This window comes from Kogia breviceps, chromosome 8 (assembly GCF_026419965.1).
Source record: "Kogia breviceps isolate mKogBre1 chromosome 8, mKogBre1 haplotype 1, whole genome shotgun sequence".
Classification (NCBI taxonomy): Eukaryota; Metazoa; Chordata; class Mammalia; order Artiodactyla; family Physeteridae; genus Kogia; species Kogia breviceps.
In genome coordinates this window covers 94084365-94106977 of record NC_081317.1, presented here as the reverse complement: position 1 = coordinate 94106977, position 22613 = coordinate 94084365, and the positions used below count along the sequence as shown (strand labels likewise).

Sequence of the window (22613 nt, the reverse complement as noted above, 5' to 3'; positions counted from 1 at the left end):
AGTGTGAGCAGCCCGAGCGAAGAGCGGCCGCTCCTGCAGGTCCCGGAAGGAGAGAGACTGGCCCTTCCACCCGCCTCCGCCTCCTCCGCTGAAACTCACTGGGCCTGTTTGTTAGGGTAGCTCAGCCTTTCCTGGAGCTGTGAATCCATTCTAAATTTCTGTTCATTCTGGCTATGATGCGTGCGAAACTTTCTGCCACTGGGGCCTCACCTTGGTTCTCTCCAGCTCTGGCCTTAGTCTTCTCACTGGGATGTTTGTATTTCCCCTGGTTCTGCCGGCCCTAGAAGGGACCACATCTTTGAGCATTTTCAAGCCCCTACTCGTGCTATGAAGAAAATAAAGCAGAAGGAGGATGGAGGTGGCCTTGGGGCCAAGGTGCATATGGGAAGGAGCCAGCTACCAGGAACTCCTGGGTGGGGAAGCAGAGTGGGGGCGTCGCAGAATGTTCTGGAGGAAGGAGCGGCAAATGCAGAGACTGGGGTTGGGGTGTGATCTGTGGCGAGTGAGGGGACGGGAGGCCAGGTCCCCTTGCTGGGCGCTGTCGAAGCTTCATTTTACACTAACTCCCATTCTGCTGCTCAGGGCACTTCTGCCGCTTGGTGAATAATCCTATTTCTGCAAAAATGTATGAACCCCAGTGTGGCTGCATAAGCACATCTTGCTCTGCCTGGTCCTTGGGACAGCTGCTTACAGGCGACCATGTCCCCTGCTTCTCCACCCACTGAACTGCTGTCTTCCAGGCTACAAAGAATCAAAGCATTGATTTCTTTTAAATTTTTAATTACTTTTATCAGAGCAATTAATGCACATGATTTTAACTTGAAATAATTACAGCTTATGAGAGAAAACAGGAGCTCCGGTCTTGTCGCTTTGTCCCTGAGACAGTGAGCTGTGACTGTTTTAGCCATTTTGGTTTTTGTTTTGTTTTGTTTTGTGGCACGCGGGCCTCTCACTGCTGTGGCCTCTCCCGTTGCGGAGCACAGGGTCCGGACGCGCAGGCTCAGCGGCCATGGCTCACGGGCCCAGCCGCTCCGCGGCATGTGGGATCTTCCCGGACCGGGGCACGAACCTGCGTCCCCTGCATCGGCAGGCGGACTCCCAACCACTGCGCCACCAGGGAAGCCATTTTGGGTAATATTCCTTCAAAGTGCTTGTATAGATATTTCCTGCATTTGCTATCTTAGATCCTGTATTACCATGGAAGGTGAGGATTGGAGTTCTCTGATGTCCTCCTTCACTCACTCGTCCCCCACCCTCCCAGTGACGTTGCTCCACAGTTTTTGTTATTGGTGCCATGTCAGTATTGCTCAAAGCTGGGCCATAATAAGTATGCTTTGATCACATTTCCTTTCAAGTTTCACTTTTGCTTTCTCTGGGGTTAGTAACTGCTTCATTTTGAGTGTGTGTGCTTCATTTTTTATCTATGAATGTGTTACTAGCTCATCCTCAGGCTCTACCAGACCCATAACCCTCATATTTCAGTGCACAAACCCACGGTAACTATGCATGATCTCTCCTGCACCTTCTCGGCCTCTGTCTCCTGCTCCCTCCACCCCTTCTCCATGGATCACACCCTGTCTCTTGTCCCCCAGCTCTTCCTCCTTCTCAGGAAGACCAGGGAAACAGCTCCCTTGTTTTGGTGGCGTGAGTCCTTCAGTAGCTTTCTGAGAAAGGATGTAAGGAAGTTAAAAGCTCTAAGAATGGGGCTTCCCTGGTGGCACAGTGGTTGAGAGTCCGTCTGCCGATGCAGAGGACACGGGTTCGTGCCCCTGTCTGGGAAGATCCCATGTGCCGCGGAGTGGCTGGGCCCGTGAGCCGTGGCCGCTGAGCCTGTGTGTCCGGAGCCTGTGCAAAGTTCTAAGAACTTTCATGCTTGGGACATGTTTCTGTGCTACAGTCGGGTGATTGATAATTGGGTTTGATTTGAGAGTCTGCATGAGCAATCCTCCTTCTTTGAGACTTTAATAGCATTGTGCTGCCTCCTAGCTGTTGGCGTGGCTCTTGAGAGGTCATTGTCTGGAGCCCCGTTTTCTCTCTGGAAGCTTTCAGAATCTCCCCCCTTTGTCTCCCAGGGCTCTACTGCAGTGTTTCTTCATTTATTGCACTGCTGGGCTCTTCCATTCTACAAACGTGTGTATTTTTTATTCTGGACATTTTCTTGTTATTATTTGTCTGGTAACATCTTGTATTCTCACTCTCTTCTGGAACTCCTGTCACTTAGACATGGGTCTCCTGAATCCATCTTCTAGCTTTCTTCTCTTTTCTCTCCCTGTGTTTATCTCTGTCACATTGTTCAACTATTAGGAAACCTCCTCAATTTTATCTTCCAGTCCTTCAGCTGAACATTTTGTTGCCTCAATCAAGATTTTCATTTCTAAGGTCGCTTTCATTTCCTCAGGTTTCTTTGTGACTTCTCTCACAGGCTCCGGCTTCAGCTCTGTTTGTCCACAACGGCAATTAATTACTAGCAGTGCTGTGCTAGTGAACACAGCCATTATCAAACACTAAATTATGTGGACTTAAATAAATTGTATTAAAAATACAAGTGAAGGTAAACAGACTCAAAACCCACTGCTTCCTGTGCATTTTACTGTTTCCTGTACTATTACCTGCTCTTGAGGCCACATGCCTGTTGTATCTGTGTGGTGGAATTACCGTGCACCGGTGTGCTACCGTGCATCTCGTCCTATCTCTGTGTTCAGTGACATCATGTTGGAAGCTTGAAAGCAGCATTTACACCCCAGGGATCGGCATACACTACAAAGCAGGGCACCCAGCCCCCTTGGAGAGCCAGTTGTTAAGGTTTGCCAGTACACCACTACTTAATGCTCATCTGTTTTCTTTCTAGTTTCCCAGGTTTGTAAACATCCGCATGGGCTATCACCCTCGCCCCATTTTTATCCGTATGGGTTTATGTCCTTTTAGGGTGTCAGAATTTTACTGGGTATGAGGAGGGAGTTGAGATAAATCTCTGTGTTCTGGGCACCAGTTTCCAAAGAGGGCTTCTCCCATCTCCCACATCTGGGTTCTAAGCCTGGTTGCAGTGCATGTCATGGGATGTCCCAGAGGAGTGACTTCTATCAGCAACCAAAGTAGGAATTTGTTCTTGCCGTTGGATCCTTGCAAACCATTTCCCTCCAACAGAGACTGGGCTCCATGCTGATGTTTGAGGGGAAATGAAACATCCCAGTGGGCCTCACATCTGTGCCCCGCAGCCAGAAGGGCACCCCAGGCTGTGGGCACACTGGGAGAGGGCCTCACACATGCTCCTTTTGTGCTCAGGAAAGACCTCTCTGAGTTGGTGTATTGTGGGTATTTTTAAATAAACTTTCTATTTGAGAGCAGTTTTAGAGTCATAGTGACATTGAGCAGAAATTACATAGAGTTTCCATGTATCTTGTCCCCTCCTCCACATCAACGTCTCACTCCAGAGTGGTAGAAATCCTCTGAGCTCTGCCTGTTCACCCCTCACTCCTCTCTGACCCTGGCAGCCACTGAGCTTCTCCTTGCCGTGATTTGGAGCATTCCTAGAAAGCTTACCTGTTTGGGAGCTCAGAGCAGAGAAGCTTTGGGGAGGCACTGCCAGTCACTAATCAATCATACAGAGAGAAAGTCTTCTCTGGTAAATTAATGAGACTGTGCCGTGGGATTTACACATGTGATCTCTGGTACATACACATTTGGAAATGTTCTGAATTGCTTTGCCAAGCAGTGGGAAGACAGCCTTGCAGATGGGCCAGGCTCGGCTCTGCATGTCCAGAAATGGCTGGGACAGAAAGGTGGAGGGAACATGAAACAGGAGAGGCTGGATAGAAGGTCAACCAAGGTTGTGCTCTTGGGTTTAATCTGAGTGAGAAATGTTTCACGTAGGGAAATGACATGCTCTGATTTACATTAAAAACATTATTCTGTCTGCTGCTGCTGTTTGGTAAATGTGTTACAGGGAGATTGTATCTGTTTGGAATTGTATCTGACTGCTGGTAACAAAGATCTGAAAAAACAGTAATTTAAAGAGATTAATAGTTTATTATCAAGTCTAGAGGCAGGCAGAAGAAAGCAGGTGTAAAGTCTCCAGTATGTTGTGAGGGTCCCCAGTTCTTCTGGATTTCCACTTGGCTGTTCTCAGAATGAGACTCTTATCTTCATGTTTACAAGGTGGCTGGCAGAGCTCCAGCCATCAAATTTGAGTTCCAGGCAGCAAAAGGAGGAAAGGCTGAAGACCCCCCCCGCAAAAAAAAAAAATGCCAACGCTAGCTGAGTCAGCCTCCTTTAGAAAGCTTTCCTGGAATTCCTAATAACTTCTGTCCACAGTTCTTTGGCCAGAACTGCCGCCAGGGGATCTGGGAGACATGGTTAACTGGCCACACTGCCATCCTAGGTAAAATCAAGATTCTGTTAGTGAGAATGAAGGGATGTGGATGCTGGGACAGGAAGCTAACAATCTCTACCCCAGGCGGCAAGAATGGAAGCAGGGTAAAGAGGTGGGAGGCTGTGGAGAGGTCAGGATGGGGGTGGGGTGGGGTGGGGTGGGCACGGCTTCGATTAGACTGGTAGTGGCGGAAATGGACCCGGGAACGAGCTAGGCGGGTGTCTGGTGCACCCCGAGCCAGTAACATCATCCACGCGAAGAGCCCTCGCCAGGACCTGGGCATCCTGCGGCTGTGTAGGATTGCTGCGGTGTATTTAGTGTTCACTGGACACTCTGGGGTTGCTCGCTGAGTGGGTCACATCGGGAACACCTCGCCTGGCCTGGGCTTCTGGAGCCACCTTGTACCTCACTTCCCTGCTAAGGGCAGGAGAGCAGAGTCCCCACCAGGGCCCTGGCCGAGGGTGACTGTGCCCCACACGATGGGCGCCTCTAAGAGCTGGCTCCGCAGAGAGTGAGCACTCACAGCTACCCCACGAGGCAGCTCGCTCTCTGCTTCCCCTCCCGGCCTCCTCGACCTCCTGGTGCATCCGGTGTTGTGCTTAGCATGGATCGTGCCTTTGCCACTGGGTGTCTGGGCCGGCCGTCCCCCTGGGCCCCCAGCGCAGGGCTTGGCCTGCAGCCCAGTACCCATCCTGTAAATAGTTACGTTGGCAAACGGCCACGCTCATCCATTCACACGTCATCGGCGGTTGCTTTTGAGCTACCATGCTGGGCTCGAGTAGCTGGGACAGAGGCTCTAGGAAGCAAAAAGCTGAAAATAATGCCCATCCGGCCCTTTGTCGAAAAGAGGTGCCAGTCTCCCCCCAGGATGGGCCAGTCCCTGGAGGAACAGGTGGACTCGGTGTGCTCCCTGACTTCACGGGCCGATCGGCGTGTTGGGATGGAGAACAGATCCTGGGTGGATGGGGAGCCCCGCCAGGCAGCCTTCGGGCTGGGAGGAGGAGGTGCAGAGTGGGTGCCTGAGCAGGGAAGGTGGGCGGGCAGATGAGGCTTGGCCCCTGGTGTCTGGCCCTTGCCCAGCATCTCCCCCGTGGCAAGTGCGCACCGTGAAAGTCCCCCGTGAGTCCTCCCTTTGTGAAGTGGAGCGGGGGTGGTAGTGGCCCATACGTACACATACAAAGTAAGTAAAATAAAAATAAAAAGACCCCAGAGTACTGTGGAGGGTGAGCCGTGCTCCCTGCTAGGGTTTGGGGGCCAGAGAAGGACACTAGGGTGTGAGAGGTGACTTCCCAGGCAGGATAGGGAGGAGCAGGGAGAGCTCCCTGGAGGCACTGACTTAACCAGGTAAACAGGAAGCCGGACCTTCTCCCCAGACCCTCTTGGGAGGTTTGGTTTGGCCTGATGTGTCAGAGAGCAGCAGGGCAGGTGGCTGGACAGGTGCTGCCCTGTGGCAAATTGTGGGGTCCCCAGGGAGACGGAGCCGGGAGAAGACGGCTGGAGAGGGAGTAAGGGAGCTGGCTGCCCCTCAGGCGTCCTGAGGGTTGGTGGTCAGGATGCTGACAGTGATGGTGGGTGCAGGGGAAGGAACTAGAGAGGGAGGGCCTGCGTGTGTCAGTAGGACTGGTAGACCTGGAAGGGGCCTTGGCTTGGTGGGAGTGGACGGAAGAGGAGGAGGTGAGGATGGCTGACGCCCAGGGCCTCTGGGGGAGGGGAGAGGGGTGTCGGGGAGGCAGCTGCTTCACCATTTTGCAGGAGAGGGTACTCAGTTGAGGAGCAGGTTGCACGTCCGTGGATTCCGTGTGGGCCCCGCAGGGCAGCACATCTGCAAAGTGCAGTGGTTCTGCTGTAGCTTAATTGTGTTCCCCAGATGTGGTTGGCAAGTGTCCTGCCTCTGTTCAGGCTGACATTTTGGTTTAACCTCTCCCTGAGAAGGCGGGAACAAGTCCATCTCACAGGCTCCCTGGGATCCTGGTGGGGCCTTGGGTCAGGGGCAAACCCTTATTGCCCCAATTCACTGAGGTGGAGCAGGGCTGCCCTGCAGCTCCCCGCAGGGACCCTTGCAGATGGTGCACGGGGCTGAGCAGGCGGGAGGCCGGGACTGCAGGCAGTCGTGGGGCAGGGTCAGAGCGTGGGTGCCAGGAGATCTGAGGACCCCCCAGCCCCACAGTTTCTCTATTCAGCACAGGCCTGTTCTTTCCACGAGGTGCTTCATCTCGGTGACAGGTCAGAGCCCATGACCAGTTTCCATGACATGCAGACTTTACAGTGAGGCTGGAGGAGCAAGGCCATCGGGGTGGCCCTGTCCCCTGCAGGAGGTCTGCACGACCAGGACATGTGTGCGTGCATGCGTGTCTGTAGGCATGCATGTCTGTATGCGTACATACGCCTGTGTGTGTGTCTGTGTGTGTACTCTCACATTTCAGCCTCCGCGCAGCTCTCCAGTCTTTAGTTCTGGCTGTCGTCCTCGATGAGTATTACAGGAATTGGGAAGCCAGAGTCTCTGAGGGAAACTGAAACCCCGGTTCCGTTCCCTACCTTCCCATCGCATTACCAGCTGGACACAGTGCCCGCACAGGGAGGAAGCTATGCAGTCAGGCAGGCATCTGTCTCCGTGGTCTGGGTCCCTGTGTCTGTCCTGCATTCCGGGCCCACCTGAGGACCAGGAAGCCCCGACTCCTGTAGCTCTGGTGTCTGTGTGGGGCTGTCCCCACAGGAAGCCCTCTCTGTCCCCACCACTCTCTTGTCCTCAGCAGACAGAGTCCGTGGCTGGGGATGTGGTGAGAGCAGAGCCGTGGGGGGATATTGAGCAAACAAAAGGGGCGTTATTACAACACATCCTGATGCGTAACCCTTCCTTTTCACTTTCTTCCAGCATTTCTTCAGAGGGCCGTAGAGAAGCACGCTGTTTAAGAACGAGGTGGCCTTTGACATTTGCAGTGGTGAGAGCAGCTCGACCTCTCCCAGAGTGCTGAGAAATGCGGGGCCTCGGGGCTCGCGCCACCCACCAGCTCCAGGCTGTGCTGCAGGTCGTAGCCCTGCAGCTCTGAGCAGCGACCACCCTGACACCCATCGTGGGCTCGCCTGCCCGCGGGCATTTGCTGCCGACGTCCCCACTGCGGCCCCAGCCGATGAGGATGTGCGCCCCCATCGGGGGGCTGCTCACCGCCCTCGCCGTGGTGTTTGGGACAGCGGTGGCATTTGCACCCATACCTAGGATCACCTGGGAGCACAGAGGTGAGGGCAGAACCGTGTCAGGCGCTGGTGGCATCTGAAGGGAATGGCCACCCTGCTCCCTGCTCGTGGTGTTGAGATGCACAGGTGCCCTTTGCTCTGCTGGGTCTGTCCTCCTGGCACTTGCGTGTGGGCAGACGGCCGGCACCGCCGCTTCTGGGGAGATGGTCCGATAACTGGAAACACTCGCAGGGCTTGTTCTTGGCCTGCTGATTGGCCTGGCTTCTAAATCTTGGGGGGCCCTGGAAGGAAGTTTATCTTCCTTGCGCCTGATGACGTTTGGTGCACGCTGCCTGGGCACAAACCACACCAAGTAGTATCAATATTTTGACGATATTTAATTATGTGTAGCTGAGCTTCAGGCCAGTTGTTTTCATTTGCTATTTATTAGTTTCCCTTTTGTTTATTTCCTCTTTGGGGAGCTGTGTCCAATCTTTCAGGCTCAGCGGTCCTGAGCGAGGTGTGCTTGCAGGGCTTGAGCTGTCTTGTGCAGAATTCCAGGCAGTGTGTGTGCTGGGAGAGCCTCTGTCCTGTGTGCATCTTTCTTCAGCAATGGAAAATTAGAAGAGCAGCAATGGAAAATTAGTGTGAACACCTAACCCTTCAATAAAATCAGAGCTTGGTGACAGATGGAAAGCCAAGTTTAAAATGGACTCTGGGATGGTCAAAAAGAAGAAATAGCTCCTTAAGAGATAGGGTCGATACATTTATATTACTCCTAAAGAGCTCATCCTTAAATTCCTCATATTCCTAAATAGCTATGGATGCAATTACCAAATAAGTGAAAGTCATTTGTTTCTCTGCTTTTTAAGTTTGTGCTGGTTATCCTTGGAAAATGCTTGGGTTAAGGGGTGTAATCGCTGAAACAGATTTTTTTAAAGGCTTTGAGGTAAATGATTTTTTTTCTGAATAAGTAAATCCTAAATAGTTACATTCTTTATAAACCTCATCTGTGGATGATTAAATACACATAGACAAGAGTTTGATGGGAGGGAGAGGGAACCACAGTGGTCATCAGTTTAAGGTGTCTGGCCTGCGGTCTGCTGGGAGGTCACAAGGTTACATTGCGAAGAGGTCATGCTGCCTGAAGGTCATGTTCCTAGGAGGTCACACTGCTGGGTTTGGAACTCAGCTGGGCTGGAGGGAACAGGAAGGGAAGCCAGGCCACAGCACTGGTAGAGCACAGTGGCTCTGGGGCCTCACACTTGGTGGCGGCCCCCACCCAAAGGTGGCTGAGTTCTGGCCTCGGCTGGGGCCTGTCCACTGTGGCAGCAGACCCACGCATGGCCCTAGTGAGACAGCCACGCACTAAAAGGAGACCAGATGCTCAGGGTGTGTCCAAGCTCAGAAATACCTAATACGTTCTCCCCCCACCCCGCCCTCCCCAGAGGTGCAGCTGGTGCAGTTTCACGAGCCGGGCATCTTCAACTACTCGGCCTTGCTGCTGAGTGAGGACAAGGACACCCTGTACGTGGGCGCCCGGGAAGCCGTGTTTGCCTTGAACACACACAATATCTCCAAGAAGCAACATGAGGTATGGTGTGGGGTCCCCGCTCCCCTGCTGTCTGGGCCACACACCCTTCCCAGTGTTTTCTGCTCAGATCCACACACCGGCCTCCTCCTGGGGTGTCGGGCCCTCTCTTGGCTGTGGAGCCTGCTTACCCCAGTGGCCAGCCCCACGGACGTCCTGTGCGTCTAGCGAGCAGCCTTCCTGTCCACCAGACTGAGGGCCCTGTCATCCTGAAGCTTCTTTCCCGCCCTGTGTCCACGAAGCCCCATCTCAGGGTGTCCCCTGGCGGCCTCCGTCCTCCCCAGGCTGGCAGTTCACCCAGGGATCCCCCACTTTTTATCTTGGATTTTTGAACATTTTATTACGGAGAATCTCAGGCACACACGGGATCAGAGGAGTGATATGAGGAACCCCGTACCCATCGAGGCTCCTGCAGGCCGGGGGCTCACCCCTGTCCTCCCATCCATGTCCTCCTCCTCTGCTCCCTCTGGGAGGCTTTGCAAATCCCAGACCCATGTTCTTAATCTGCACGTTTCCCTGAGCATCTCCTAACGGAAGGGACTCCTTTTTTCAAAATAACCAAAATATCGTTATTGCATCCCCCAAATTAATTTCCTCAAATAGCGTTCAAATTTCACGGACTCCTTATCATAAATGATGTTTGACTATTCAGTTCGATCGTGTTGAACTCAGGCCGTCTGTGTGGCCAGGCACTCTGTCCGTCGTCGAGTCTCCGTTCCTAGGAGTCGCCCTGGGTCTACTTGCTGGGAGAGCCACTCGCAGCCCTGTCCGGCCCCCAGCCTCAGTCTGGCTCCTGTGAGACGCCGGACCCTCCACCCAGGCGGGCGTCCTCCTCCTGGCCCTTGACCGTCGCAGTCTGGAGCACGTCAAGGGTTGCAGAATGGGACATCCCCCCTCTACCTTTCCTTCTCCATCTGTGAGCTGGAATATCGTCTGTGACGGGGAAATGCCCGTTGCCAGCTATTCACATCTCCCGAGGCCAGTTCCTTTGGACATGGCAGGATCGGTGCTTGAAATCTTCGCCTTTATTTACTGGTTTTCCAAATAATGAGTAAGTTCTCCCCAAAGGGAGACAGTGGGTTTTTGGACTGCTTTTGGTTTTTTAGTATGACCATGACTCTTGGATTTAAACGTGTTGGAGGGCCTGCCCTGCTCAGCCCCGACTCCCTGTGTTCATTGAATCCCCTTCCTCTGAGCCGCACTCTCCTTTGCAACAACTAGGGCTAACACTGCCTTTCAGCATCTCGTCTTGGGAGCATCGTGCTTCCACCGTGTGCTTGTGCAGACCTGCAGTTGCTCAGTCAGAACCCCCGTTGCTCTGTTAATGCCATCACTGTGGGTAACCGAGAGGCTTTGGGCTCTGTAGATGTAAAAGAGGGAAAAAAAAAAATGAAAGGACTACATCCAACCTTCAGTGAAAACGCCGCGATCAAGGGCCTGTCAGAGTTCATGTTCCCGTGTCCTTATGCATTGCCTGTAGATAATGATGAAATTGTCTACACTGTAATTTCTCAAGGAAGTTGCAATTGGAAATGGGACTTTGTTCTGCTTTCACGTGTCCTGATTAACACTTCCATTTCTCTGAAAACACATTGCTAGGGGATTCACTTCACTGCCATGGAGAAGCACCGTGTGCTTCCTGACCTCTGAGTGCCCGACGGCCAGCTTTGATTCTCTGGAAGTATATTTTGGCATCAATCCTGGAATATCACATGGGCAGGTGGGGCATCTTGGGGACAGTGAGGCAGGGGCGTGGGAGCCTTTTGTGATGCAGTGCTGTTGCTCTCTGTCCTCCGGAGAGTGGGGGGCTGAGGCATCTGCCAGCCTGGCTTGTCTACCTGGTGTGGAAGAAGCAGGAGCACAGATCTCAGCGGGAAGACAACTGACCTGAGGGAGCCCCGTGGCTTCATCACTTTCACCTGCTACCATCACATAAAATGTAAAGCATCATAACCCTGCCGTTCCACTGAGGAAGTAAACGTCAAGACGTTTTACTAGACTCAAGAATCAGTTTTGAAGGGATGAGAAAACCCACTTGATGTTTGAAAATGCCTGCAGTTTAGGGAATTCCCTGGCAGTGCAGTGGCTAGGATTCTGCACTTCCACTGCAGGGGGCACGGGTTCGATCCCTAGTCAGGGAACTAAAATTCCGCGTGCCACGCAGTGCGACCAAAAGAAAAAAAAGAAAAGAAAATGCCTGCAGTTTATTTTTTTGATAAATACTTGAAACCCTCCCCACTTTCAGCCATTTAGTTTTTGCAGTTTTTTTCGGTGAATAGCAGTCATCTGGGAGCCGCCTTCCAAGCCCCCTGGCTGCAGCATGAGGATCACAGAACTTTCACAAAGCCCCTTTGCTCACGGGTCCCAGCGTCTGCTCTCTGAGCCTCACTTTGCAATCTGTCTCGGGAGATACCTGTGCTCTAAACACCACCATGTGCTTTGTAAACTGTATGTTTTTTATACCAGTATCTCCTTCTAAAGGGGGAACATGCACTGAAATGGACTCTCCTTTTTCCTCACAGGCGTATTGGAAGGTCTCGGAAGATAAAAAAGCAAAATGCGCGGAAAAGGGGAAATCAAAACAGGTAATTTCTTTTGCAAGCTTCAGAGCCCACCCAGGCCTGTCTTACTTGTTTGACTCTCCCGAACTCCCCGACCTCTGTGGTGCAGCCCAGACAGGTTGCCCCACCCTCAGGATGCTGCCAGGCTTGCTCACATCATCGCATCTCATCCTGCAGGTTACCTCCCTGTTCCCAAGTGGTGAGCCTGGGGCTCTCAGTGCAAGTGCCAAACATACTGGGCTTTAGAAAATTACCTTAAAGTTTATCTGAATTGAATTTATTCGAATGGCCTGACACTTTGACTACAGAAAACAATGTCTGGTGCCTGCTGGCCTAAAGGCGTACAGTGCAGGGTTCGTGCCTCCCCTGAGCCCCAGTGGCCTGGAGGGGTTGTTGTAGGATTTCTGGATTGTTGGGAGCATCTGTGCCTTAAGATTCTGGTCCTTCTCTAGGAGATACTGGGCATCTCAGTGTGGTGGCCATCCGGGAAGCGCTGGGCTGAGTGTCCGTCCATCTCCCTCCAGACCTCTGGGTTATGGCCACCACCCACTTGGGCCGCCCTGCCCCTAACTGGTGCTGGGCCAATATCGGTGTCTTGGAGTATAAGCGCCCCCGTCTTCCTTGGTAGTCGGTTAAGACAGCTGAGTTATAGTCAATTTCAGTAGTTGTTGGCTAATTTCAAAGCAATTAAAATTAAAAAAACAAAAACAGAAACAGAAAAAAATGTTTTGGCTAAACTTTTTTAGCAAAGTACTAAACACTTTCACCAAAGTCACTAAATTTGAAATGAGGGAAAATGCAGGCATTGCGATGTAATAACAGGTGTCGCAGGGAGTTGTCTTAGAGCTAAATTAGAACAGGCACTTTGGCTGGCCCCACGTGGAGGCCATACAGCGGACAAGGGTCCCTCCCAGTTCCTTCAGGGACGATGAATTACTTCCAGCCAGTTTCAAAACAATCACGGCAAAAAAAACCTTTCCCGAGTGGAGATAATTTCAGATGCTAGCACATATAATCCAAGTACATTTCAGCCTAAAATAGTGGGTGGGTTCTTCAGTGGCATCTGGTTTTCCTGCGGGGCCTTTCTGATGTGGAGCCGGGCTCGGAGCCCCTCATTAGTCCTGCCTCTCCCCTGAGCTAGGCGGGCCGGACACACCCCTCTCCTGAGAAGCACTGCTTCCAGGTGCGCACATTGGGGCGTCGAGTGTGGGGTCCCCCAGAGAAACGGAAGGTGGAGGGAACTCTGCACAGCACACACCCCCTCGGGCCTGCCAACGCAATGAATGGTTTGTGTGCTCAGTGAGAGTGAATGCGTGTTTCCCTGTGCCAGGTGTCCGGTAAGGTTTGAGGTCAGCTTTCATTGCTTTTTTTTTTTTTTTTTTTTTTTTTTTTTTTTTTTTGTGGTACACGGGCCTCTCACTGTTGTGGCCTCTCCCGTTGCGGAGCACAGGCTCCGGACGCGCAGGCTCAGCGGCCATGGCTCACGGGCCCAGCCGCTCCGCGGCATGTGGGATCTTCCCGGACCGGGGCACGAACCCGCGTCCCCTGCATCGGCAGGCGGATTCTCAACCACTGCGCCACCAGGGAAGCCCTTCATTGCTTTTTGGCTGATACATCTTCGCTGAGTATAAATCAGTGACTGAGGTGAAATCTGCTTGGCACTTGACAGCGGCCTGTGGACCCTGCACAGACAGAAGCACCCTGGCCAGCTGCAGATTTAGGTTTGTGCAGGGGTGGAGCCGAGTCTCCGGGAGCCTGCTCCCACCGTGCCAGGCAGGGCAGGGCTGGCCTGTGCAGATGGGTGGCACCTGAGGCCCGAGGTGGAAGGGTGGCAGTGAGTTCACAGTCGGGTTGGTCATCAGTGAGCTGAGAGGAGCTGCTGTCGGGCGTGTGCTTGGCTGGTTCATGCTCTAAAGCGAGCAGGCTGGACAGTGGGATCATGGAGGGCCTCCGGTGGAACCTGCACGGTGGCTGACCCGTGCGTTTCTCTTCCTTGTAGACAGAATGCCTTAACTACATCCGAGTGCTGCAGCCCCTCAGCTCCAGTGCCCTTTACGTGTGCGGGACCAACGCGTTCCAGCCAGCCTGTGACCACCTGGTAAGGCCGCGCAGCTCCCCTGGTCAGCAGTTACAGCAGCGTGGGGCTCGAGGCAGTGGCAAGTGGTCTCCGCTCTGCAGTCTGGGAGGATTTTCTCCTGCCTGTTGTGTGGGGATGGGGGTGGCCCATGGCTCCGCAGAAGGCCTCTGCCCACTCACCGGCCTCCTCTAAGCCTTCCTGTCTGTAAACCACCACGATTGGGTGCATGACTGGGTGTGGGACTTACAGGACCGCTGGCCCATAGTGCAGAGCTGGCAGTGAGGAGACCTTCTGGAAAGGCCAGTGTTGACAGAGAGGAAGCATCAATGTGCCCTGATCCAGCATCTTGCCTATTTCTCCTTGTCACGTTTTGTATTTTGTGAGGGAGCCCTGGCTGTGACATGGGCCCCGGTCAAGTGGAAAACTCAGGACTTCTGCTCTTGGATCCTTTGTTCTTGGTTCATATATGTTACGGACTAAATGTTTGTGTCTCCCCAAAATCCATATGTTGAAGCCCTAATTCTCCAAATGTGATGGTATTTGGAGATGCAGCCCATGAGGAGGTAGTTAAGGTTAAACGAGGTCATGAAGGCGGAGTCCTAATAGGATGATGGCCTTATAAGAGGAAGAGTCACCAGAGCTCTCTCCCTCTGTCATGTGAGGTCACAGCAAGAAGGTGGCTGTCCGCAAGCCAGGAAGAGGTTCCTCACCAGGAACCAGCCATGCTGGCACCCTGATCTCGGACTTCCAGCCCCCAGAACTGTGAGGCAGGAACATGTGTGGTTGCAGCTCCCCCGACCCCTGTCTGTGGTCGTCATGGCAGCCCAGGCTCGCTAGGACAGTGTCTGCTGCTCTGGCCTTGGGGCACCACTTTCAGTGTTGGCTCTTGGGGTACAAGTTGCCCACTGATAGGCAGTTCTGGAATTCTTCCCTCTGAGAAGTGACAACCCAATGCCAGTTTGCTGAGCGGTTATAGAAGCAGGACCCATCTCTCCGTCACCTGCATCATGTCCTTGACTCTCCCTGAGCCTCGTAAGTTGTCAGTAGGGTCCTTTAGAGAGGGCCCCCCACTCTTACACCGCCCTCCCACCACTCCTGATTCCCTTGCTGACGGGTAGCCGGAAGGAGAGAGCGGATTAGACAGCAGCATCTCTCTGGGAGATACTCTTTTTTTTTTTTTTTTTTTTTTTTTCCGGTATGCGGGCCTCTCACTGTTGTGGCCTCTCCCGTTGCGGAGCACAGGCTCCGGACGCGCAGGCTCAGCGGCCATGGCTCACGGGCCCAGCCGCTATCACTGCGTGTGGGATCTTCCCGGACCGGGGCACGAACCCGTGTCCCCTGCATCGGCAGGCGGACTCGCAACCACTGTCACCAGGGAAGCCCGAGATACTCTTTTTATTCAGATGATCTGATGAGCCATTTATAACAACCACAAAGAGGGAGGAGTGTTTTAAATGCGCTTGATGATTGATAATGAAGCACATTTTCTAGTGTTTGTCCCTATTTAGTGAGTAACTGTCAAGTGTGAAGTATGCTAAAGTGGAAAGCTTAGTTTGCTAGAACCCTAATAAATTCATTGGAATTAAAAAACTGTTTTCCAAGCTTGAGTCGGAGATACATGACAGGACAAAGTATGGGCGAAGTAAGGACCTGCTTCGAAAACCTTGTATCCTCACACAGACCCCTGGGGTGGGGTCCATACATAGGGTGGGTCTGCCGGGCTGTCTGTGTCCACAGACTCGGGCGACAGGTTGAGATCGGGGTAGGGGGTGCGTCTAGGTGTTGAGATCTTCAGTCCTCATAGACAGACTTAGTTTCTTTTTCCTTAGGTCACATTAGTCATATTAGAAACATTTTGCACGTTGAAAGGATTTCCTGGCTAAACTCTAGTTAGAAGCTTAAGGTATGGAATTTAAACTTAAATTCCATAGGCATGTCAGTTGTTGAGGTAAGGGAATCATATGTTTCATTTAAATCTAGACCTATATTTTTTCCCAATATTAAAAAAAAATTTCAAGCCGACAGAAAAGTTGATCACACACACGTGTTCTAACCACACAGATTGCCTGGTTGGGAGCATCCGTATGTGTGCACAGGTGTGAGCACACCCATGACCCCTAAATGCTGCCTCAGAATAATGACATTTTCCTACAATAACGCCAGGTTTGTCATTATATCTAAGGAGATATCCAGTAATTCTCTAATGTCATCTAACCTCCAGTCCCTGTTCAGATTTCCCCAAACATCCTCTTGAAATGCAATCAGTGAATCACATCAAGTGGGGTGCACTGTCACCCCAGTTCACACCTCCTAACCAAAGAGGTGAAAAGTCTGTATATTGTTTGCACCAGCCTGTTAGAAATGTCACTGCATCTTTTCCCGTGCCCCTGAGCCCTCTCTGCTCCGTCTGTGACATGTTTCCCACGCTCTGACAGACAGCAGGGCTGCCCATCCACCCACCGCAGTTCGGGTGTCCATCTTCTTAAGCTTCGCCAGGCTTTCAGGTGGAAAATGGTACCGCGCTTTCATTGCCTTGTGCTTCCTGGGTTGCCGGCAGCTCAGGCATCCTTTCTTGTCTGTGCTGCTGGATAGGTTTCTTCTTCTCTAACTTGTTGTGCTTTGACCGTTTTCCTCCTGGAAATACTTTATTACTCATTGGTACAAGCTTCTTGTATATTCAGGGATGGAAATGCCTCATCTGTCATTTTGCAGGCGTTTCCCCCACTTCGTCACTGTCGATCTCTGTCTCATTCTTCTGTGGACAAATACTTCCCAGTGCTTTGTGTACTGGATCTGTCCATTTTTTCCCTTACTTGGCTTTGGGCTCTCTTGTCAGGTGAGGAGAGATTATCCCAAGATTGAAATTGTCACCCATACTTTCTGTCAGTGCAGCACGGTTCCGTTTTTAATATTTAAATCATCGACCCACCTGGAGTGTGTTTCGATGGGTGGAATGAGGTAGATATTCTGCTCCTTTTTCCTGTTATCTATTTATTGGATAGCCTGGCCCCCCGCTGCTTTGAAGGCATCTTTGTTGATATTAAAGTTCTGCACGTGGCCTTCCAGTCCCTTCCGGAGCACATCCTGTGTTTGGTTCGCCCTGGCTGTTCTACGACCCTAGAGCCATCAGCATTGCCGTCTCCGTCCTATAGGAGAGTCAACTGAGGCTCCAAGATCTGGAGGCACTCTCGAGGGTGTCAGAGGGTGCCAAGGTACCAGCGTCCAGACCTGGGACCAGGTGGTAGACCGTGCCTGTGCTCTCTCCTCTGTCCCCCCAGAAGAGTGAGTCTGTAAATTAAATGGTCCCACAAAGATGTATTATGACTACAGAAGTTCAGACATTTTATGGTACTCTTTCTTTTCATTCAATTATAGAACTTAACATCCTTTAAATTTCTGGGCAAAAATGAAGATGGCAAAGGAAGGTGTCCCTTCGACCCAGCACAAAGCTACACGTCCGTCATGGTTGGTGAGTCCTGCTCTCAGAGTCTGTCCCTGGCTTAGCTCTGCTGGACCCCCAGGAGGTCCCGTTCCTCCTCCTCCACAGTGGTCTCCCTCTGCTTCGTTCCCATATTCAGTATCCTCACAGAAGGTACGGGAGCCTCTCCACAGACCCGCTGATACAAGCTTTTGAATTCATTGTTCAGTAGGATAACCAGCTACCTCCACAGTCCTCAGGTTAGATTTGTAGGAAGAGATTATCTTATACCTGTCATTTGTGCAAATCATCTGGATTACTCGGTCACACTGAGTTAATGCTCCTGTTCGAGGGATGTTTGTGACTGAGCCATGACCTGCCTTGGAACGGCCTTGTACACCCAAGGCGAGCAGGCCAGGAGCCTTGTGTGCACCCACTGTTGTGTTTGTTATTTTACTGGATGCAGGAGTTACTTGCGTTGTGTTACTTATTGCCCCTAACAGTTTAACATGGAGCCTAAAATTACCCATGTCAAAGAAACAAAACAGAAGACTCAGGAAGCAGAAACATGCGCGTAGAAGCAAGGCGATAGTCTCTCCGTTTCCTGGGAGGACTTGTGTTAGCTTGGGAGGAGAATGTGGTGCTGAGCGTCTGTCCCCAGCACTAGCGTTGATTCCCTTTTCCTCTTTCTGCCTGAAGATGGAGAGCTTTATTCTGGGACGTCGTATAACTTTTTGGGAAGCGAACCCATCATCTCCCGAAATTCTTCCCACAGTCCTCTGAGAACGGAGTATGCGATTCCTTGGCTTAACGGTAAGAAGCAGGTGGCGTCATGGAAGGTGTCTTTCTGCTCGGGGTGGCTTCCTCGCCGGCAGAGCCCTCTCTCGGGTTCTCCTTTTGCCGGCTCCCAGCCTCACAGGAGGGCATCTGCGGCTCACCCTCCTGTGTCCCGGGGCTCACGTCAGACCCGGTGCAGTAGGGGCGCTTCTGGAACTGCTGGGGACTCCACAGCCAGCATCCACGGGCTTCTTTGCTTTCTTCTCTGATAAGAGAGCGCTGTTTCAAGCCTGCCTTTACCCTTTCTTGAAAACGGATCTGGGCGGCTCAGAATGGCGAGCTCAGGCTCGTTACGTCAACATGTGATATTATACCATTCTCTCTGGACATCATGTGTCCATGTTGGATTCACGGTCCAGATGGCTCACAGATGCTCACAGGGGACTTTTCTCGTGGGCATCGGCCAGCCAGCCAGAGCCTTGGGGCACCTGGATCTGGTGGTCAGCAGTTTGTCTCTTTTGGGCACGTGCTGTTTAAACCGGCCAATGCATATCTTCCGGTGGGTCTCCAGGCTACGGTGGGATCTAGCTCCCTGGGGCCCCCAGGCTGCCTGCCAGCTGGGAGGCCCAGCCCTCAGTTGTTGGGCTGGACCGGGAGGCTGTGCATCAGAACCCCCATCTCAGGCATCTCCTTAGGCCAAGGAGGGCAAGATGGGCCCCGGTGTCTGTTCGGGGTGTGGCATGGGCACCCTCCCACATCCTCGACAGGGGGTGCCCGGGCCCTCGGTGTGCACAGGTATAACCAGAGCGTCTGCTCCCCGCAGAGCCCAGCTTCGTGTTTGCCGACGTGATAGGAGAGAGCCCGGAGGGCGGGGACGGCGGGGACGACAAGGTCTACTTCTTCTTCACGGAGGTGTCTGTGGAGTACGAGTTCGTCTTCAAGCTGATGATCCCACGGGTAGCGAGGGTCTGCAAGGTGAGCCCGTCCCCCCCTCTTCTCTTTGGTCCCAGCCCTCAGTGAGAGCACGTCACCCGGGCTCCACACTTCCTCCAAGAGGTCCATTTTCCGACCACTTTATTCTTCCACGCTACAGATGTCAGTGGGGACGGGCCGAGGGCTCGGGCCTTTGTCCTCCCCGCGGGCCTCCCTGGAGACCGCAGGAGCACCCGCCCCGTGTGTGACGATGACTGTCCTCGGGGCTCTGCTCTTAACACATCTCCCTCAAACCTCCCCCAGTGTATGAAAAGTTAGTGTTTCTGCACCGTGTTAACCAAATTCTGTTGGAATGGGGATTTTTCCATTCCAACGTAAAGATGGGGAGGGGTGCGTTTTCATTGTGTCCAGAATAAGTAAGGATACGTCGATTCCATGTTCTTCTGCGTCCAGTTGTAAGAGTTTCAGTATTTCTCTCCAGACCAAGTCATGTCAGGGGTGTTTCACGATTGCTGCTTGGTGGTCAGTTCACTAAGAAGTGTTTTGGAGAACCTGGCAGGACCAGAGCACCTCAGCGGATAACTTGGGGGCTGGAAGGAAGTGAAGATTTGATCTCCCATGAGGAGCGCCTTTTGGGGGAGACCACGCTTACACACATTGGCCTGAGACAGACGGGGGAGCCTCTGCGTCCACCAGCCCCTGGCTCTGCCAGTCACTCACGGACGGGCCGTGACTCTGGAGGTGCACATGAGCCAGAGGGCCAAAGCAGTGAACGTGTGCAAGGATGGCGGGGGTCTGCTGCATGACACAGAGCGTGGGCAGAGTCAAACAGTTGTTCTAGCTGCAGTTGGGAGACTGCTCGTCGAGAGGGTTTTGTCGGTTCGGTTTTGTGCTTCAGTCGATGACCCGAGCTGGCGTGAAGGGAGTTGCTGGCGTCACTAGTCGTCTGCAGCCAGCTTCCCTTTCCAGCCTTGCCTTCCTTTCATTCAGGCAGAGCTGCTCTGGGCCCAAGTACATCGCTTATCACCTGCTCACGGGGGAAGTCTGCCCTCCTCCTACCGCGCATGTCTTTGGGGTTACAGGGCGACCAGGGCGGCCTGAGGACCTTACAGAAGAAGTGGACCTCCTTCCTGAAGGCCAGGCTGATCTGCTCCCGGCCGGACAGCAACCTCGTCTTCAACGTGCTGCGAGACATCTTTGTCCTCAGGTCTCCCAGCCTGAAGGAGCCCGTGTTCTATGGGGTCTTCACCCCACAGCTGTGAGTGCCCGGGTGGGTGGGTTGGGGGTGTTTCCGCCGCGCCCCCCGCTTCGGGGCAGTCACGTCACCCCCTCCTCCCCAGGAACAACGTGGGGCTCTCGGCCGTGTGCGCCTACAACCTGTCCGCAGCCGAGGCGGTCTTCTCCCGTGGGAAGTACATGCAGAGCGCCACAGTGGAGCAGTCGCACACCAAGTGGGTGCGCTACAACGGGGCCGTGCCCACGCCGCGGCCCGGGGCGGTGAGTGGACCGCGCGCTCTCTCCACGGGGAGCGGGACTGGGAAGGGCCGCGGGCACGCTCTCCTTTTCCTGGTTTCTCCTCATCGGTGTGCTGTGTAACAGCTGTGGCTACAAACTGCCCGAACAAGAAAGCTCTTCTGGCTGGCACCAGCTGTTCTGTGGGATTAACATTGCGTAATAAGATCAGAGCTTTTTCATTTTCTGTTTCTTGCAGAGAAACGCACGATCTCTTGGCAAAGGGACGAACGATACTCTCCATTTGTTGATATGAGTCACGTGGTTTTTTTCTCCTAAAAGTAGTGAATTTTATGTAGAAATCAGTGTGGGTGTCTAGGCCAATGCGGCTGCATCCATTTATTACGTGACTGGTGAGCTGGGCCGTGTACATGGCCCATGGGTGGGGTTGTGACCTGGGAGAGTGGCCTGGTGCTTGGAGCTCACTCCCCCAGGATGGTCCCCCTCTCTAGGGTACGTCTCTGCTAACGCAGTTCAGTTCCTTTCATGCGTATCTTTAAGCAAAAGGTGTCCACCTGTGGTCGTGGATTTTGGTTTAGGCACATCCACAACTAGGACAGAAAAAAGAATCCTTTGTGCTCTTGACCTTTATGCTATTTATATTTAGAATTGGACTATTTTTAGCCATTTTTCGAGGCTTCTCTTCTGGGAGAGCTATGGAATGATAAGTGTGTATTTTTCAATTTCAGAAGTGTGATATGCTTTTTTCATTTATGAATGGATGAAAATTACTTCATTGACTATGTATCATGAGACACAATTGTGTCTTGTGGACACAAAGGCAGTTGCATTTCCTCCCTGCCTTATAACTGTGTCTTCAGATTCCTGGGGAAAGGTCACCTCAGTGTTTCCATTTTTTCAAGAAATCCACCGTGTAGTCCTAAGTTCTTCACCTCGGGGAAGCCTCCCCTCTTGTACGGAGCGCGTGCCGTGTGCCCGCGCACCCCGCGGTAACGGTCGGTCTGCTCCCTGCAGTGCATCAACCGGGAGGCGCGTGCGGCCAACTTCTCCAGCTCCCTCAACCTACCAGACAAGACTCTGCAGTTTGTCAAAGACCACCCTCTGATGGATGACTCCGTGACCCCGATAGACAACAGGCCCCGGCTGATCAAGAGTGACGTGAACTACACGCAGATCGTGGTGGACAGGACCCAGGCCCTGGATGGCACGGTCCACGACGTCATGTTTGTCAGCACAGGTGGGTCCCGGGCCCTGGGTAAGAACGTGGGTGACTCCAGCTAATTGCTGCTGCCTGGAGCCAGCATCTCCCCCAGGTGCCTGAGTGGTTTGTTAGAGCGTGGAAGGGTTTCTGAGAAGTCACCTCACCTGGATGGCTTCAGATCTCTGTGACCGTCAGAACCCCTGGGGCACTGGTTAAAAATGCGAGTCCTGGCCCAGATCTAGAAATTCAGGTGCGGTAGGTCTGGGCGGTGCGAAGGGAGGCTGGTGAGAGCCGGCACACGGGCACGTCCTGCCTCCCTGCCTGACACCTGCCCTGACCTGCCGTGGGAGACACACCTTTCCTGGTGGTCCGTAGACTCCGACACAAGTCTTCTGGAATGGTCCTGGTAGCCAGGCACAGCAGCAGCTGGCGGGCTCTGTGGTCAGCTCTGGGTGCTGCCTAGCCACCAGCCTCCCCTGCCTGGGGCTCCCGGCACCCTCAGAGGCCAGTGCAGCCCAAGAACTCTGCCACGTTTGTTTGGAGGACACAGTGTCGACTCCTCTGATGAGGGGTATTGAAGTCAACAAAGGGCTGTTTATTTTTCAGATAAAAATGGGGCAACCCATGTCAGTCCAGTTGTTTATTTTGCTGATGGCTTTTCCTTTTCCGTGTCTGATGCAAAAACATCTGTTTCTAAGCCTCCTCCTGGGGGAAGGAGTGGGTGGCAGAAGGGTGACGGTTGGCTGCGTGGCTGACAGTGCCAGCACCGTCCCCTCCTCCTGGGGAGTAACCTGCAGCTTTGACCTTGCAGACCGGGGTGCCCTGCACAAAGCCATCAGCCTTGAGAACGACGTCCACATCATCGAGGAGACACAGCTCTTCCAGGACTTCGAGCCTGTCCAGACCCTGCTGCTGTCCTCCAAGAAGGTAAAGTGACCGGGTGGCCGGCTGGATGGCCCCACGTCTCGGTGACCACAGGCTGGGCCGGGCTGGGCCAGGCAGGCCCCGTCATCCATCTGGCCTGGAGGAGCCGACCTTCAGG

At 53.1% G+C, this 22613-nt stretch overlaps 1 protein-coding gene across 7 annotated transcripts in view; it reads left to right on the top strand.

Annotated features, from left to right (window-relative positions):
* SEMA4D (semaphorin 4D) overlaps positions 1–22613 on the top strand; it is a 120787-nt gene that overhangs the window by 76096 nt on the left and 22078 nt on the right. For all 7 annotated transcript variants that reach the window (XM_067039786.1, XM_067039787.1, XM_059070990.2 and 4 more), the window contains 11 exons: positions 7242–7603; positions 8989–9134; positions 11654–11716; positions 13692–13790; positions 17145–17238; positions 17887–18000; positions 18788–18939; positions 19980–20155; positions 20238–20394; positions 21385–21607; positions 22383–22498. In XM_067039786.1, the coding sequence (XP_066895887.1) occupies positions 7498–7603; positions 8989–9134; positions 11654–11716; positions 13692–13790; positions 17145–17238; positions 17887–18000; positions 18788–18939; positions 19980–20155; positions 20238–20394; positions 21385–21607; positions 22383–22498 (1446 nt within the window). In that variant the 5' untranslated portion in view covers positions 7242–7497. The remainder of the gene's footprint in view (positions 1–7241; positions 7604–8988; positions 9135–11653; positions 11717–13691; positions 13791–17144; positions 17239–17886; positions 18001–18787; positions 18940–19979; positions 20156–20237; positions 20395–21384; positions 21608–22382; positions 22499–22613) is intronic.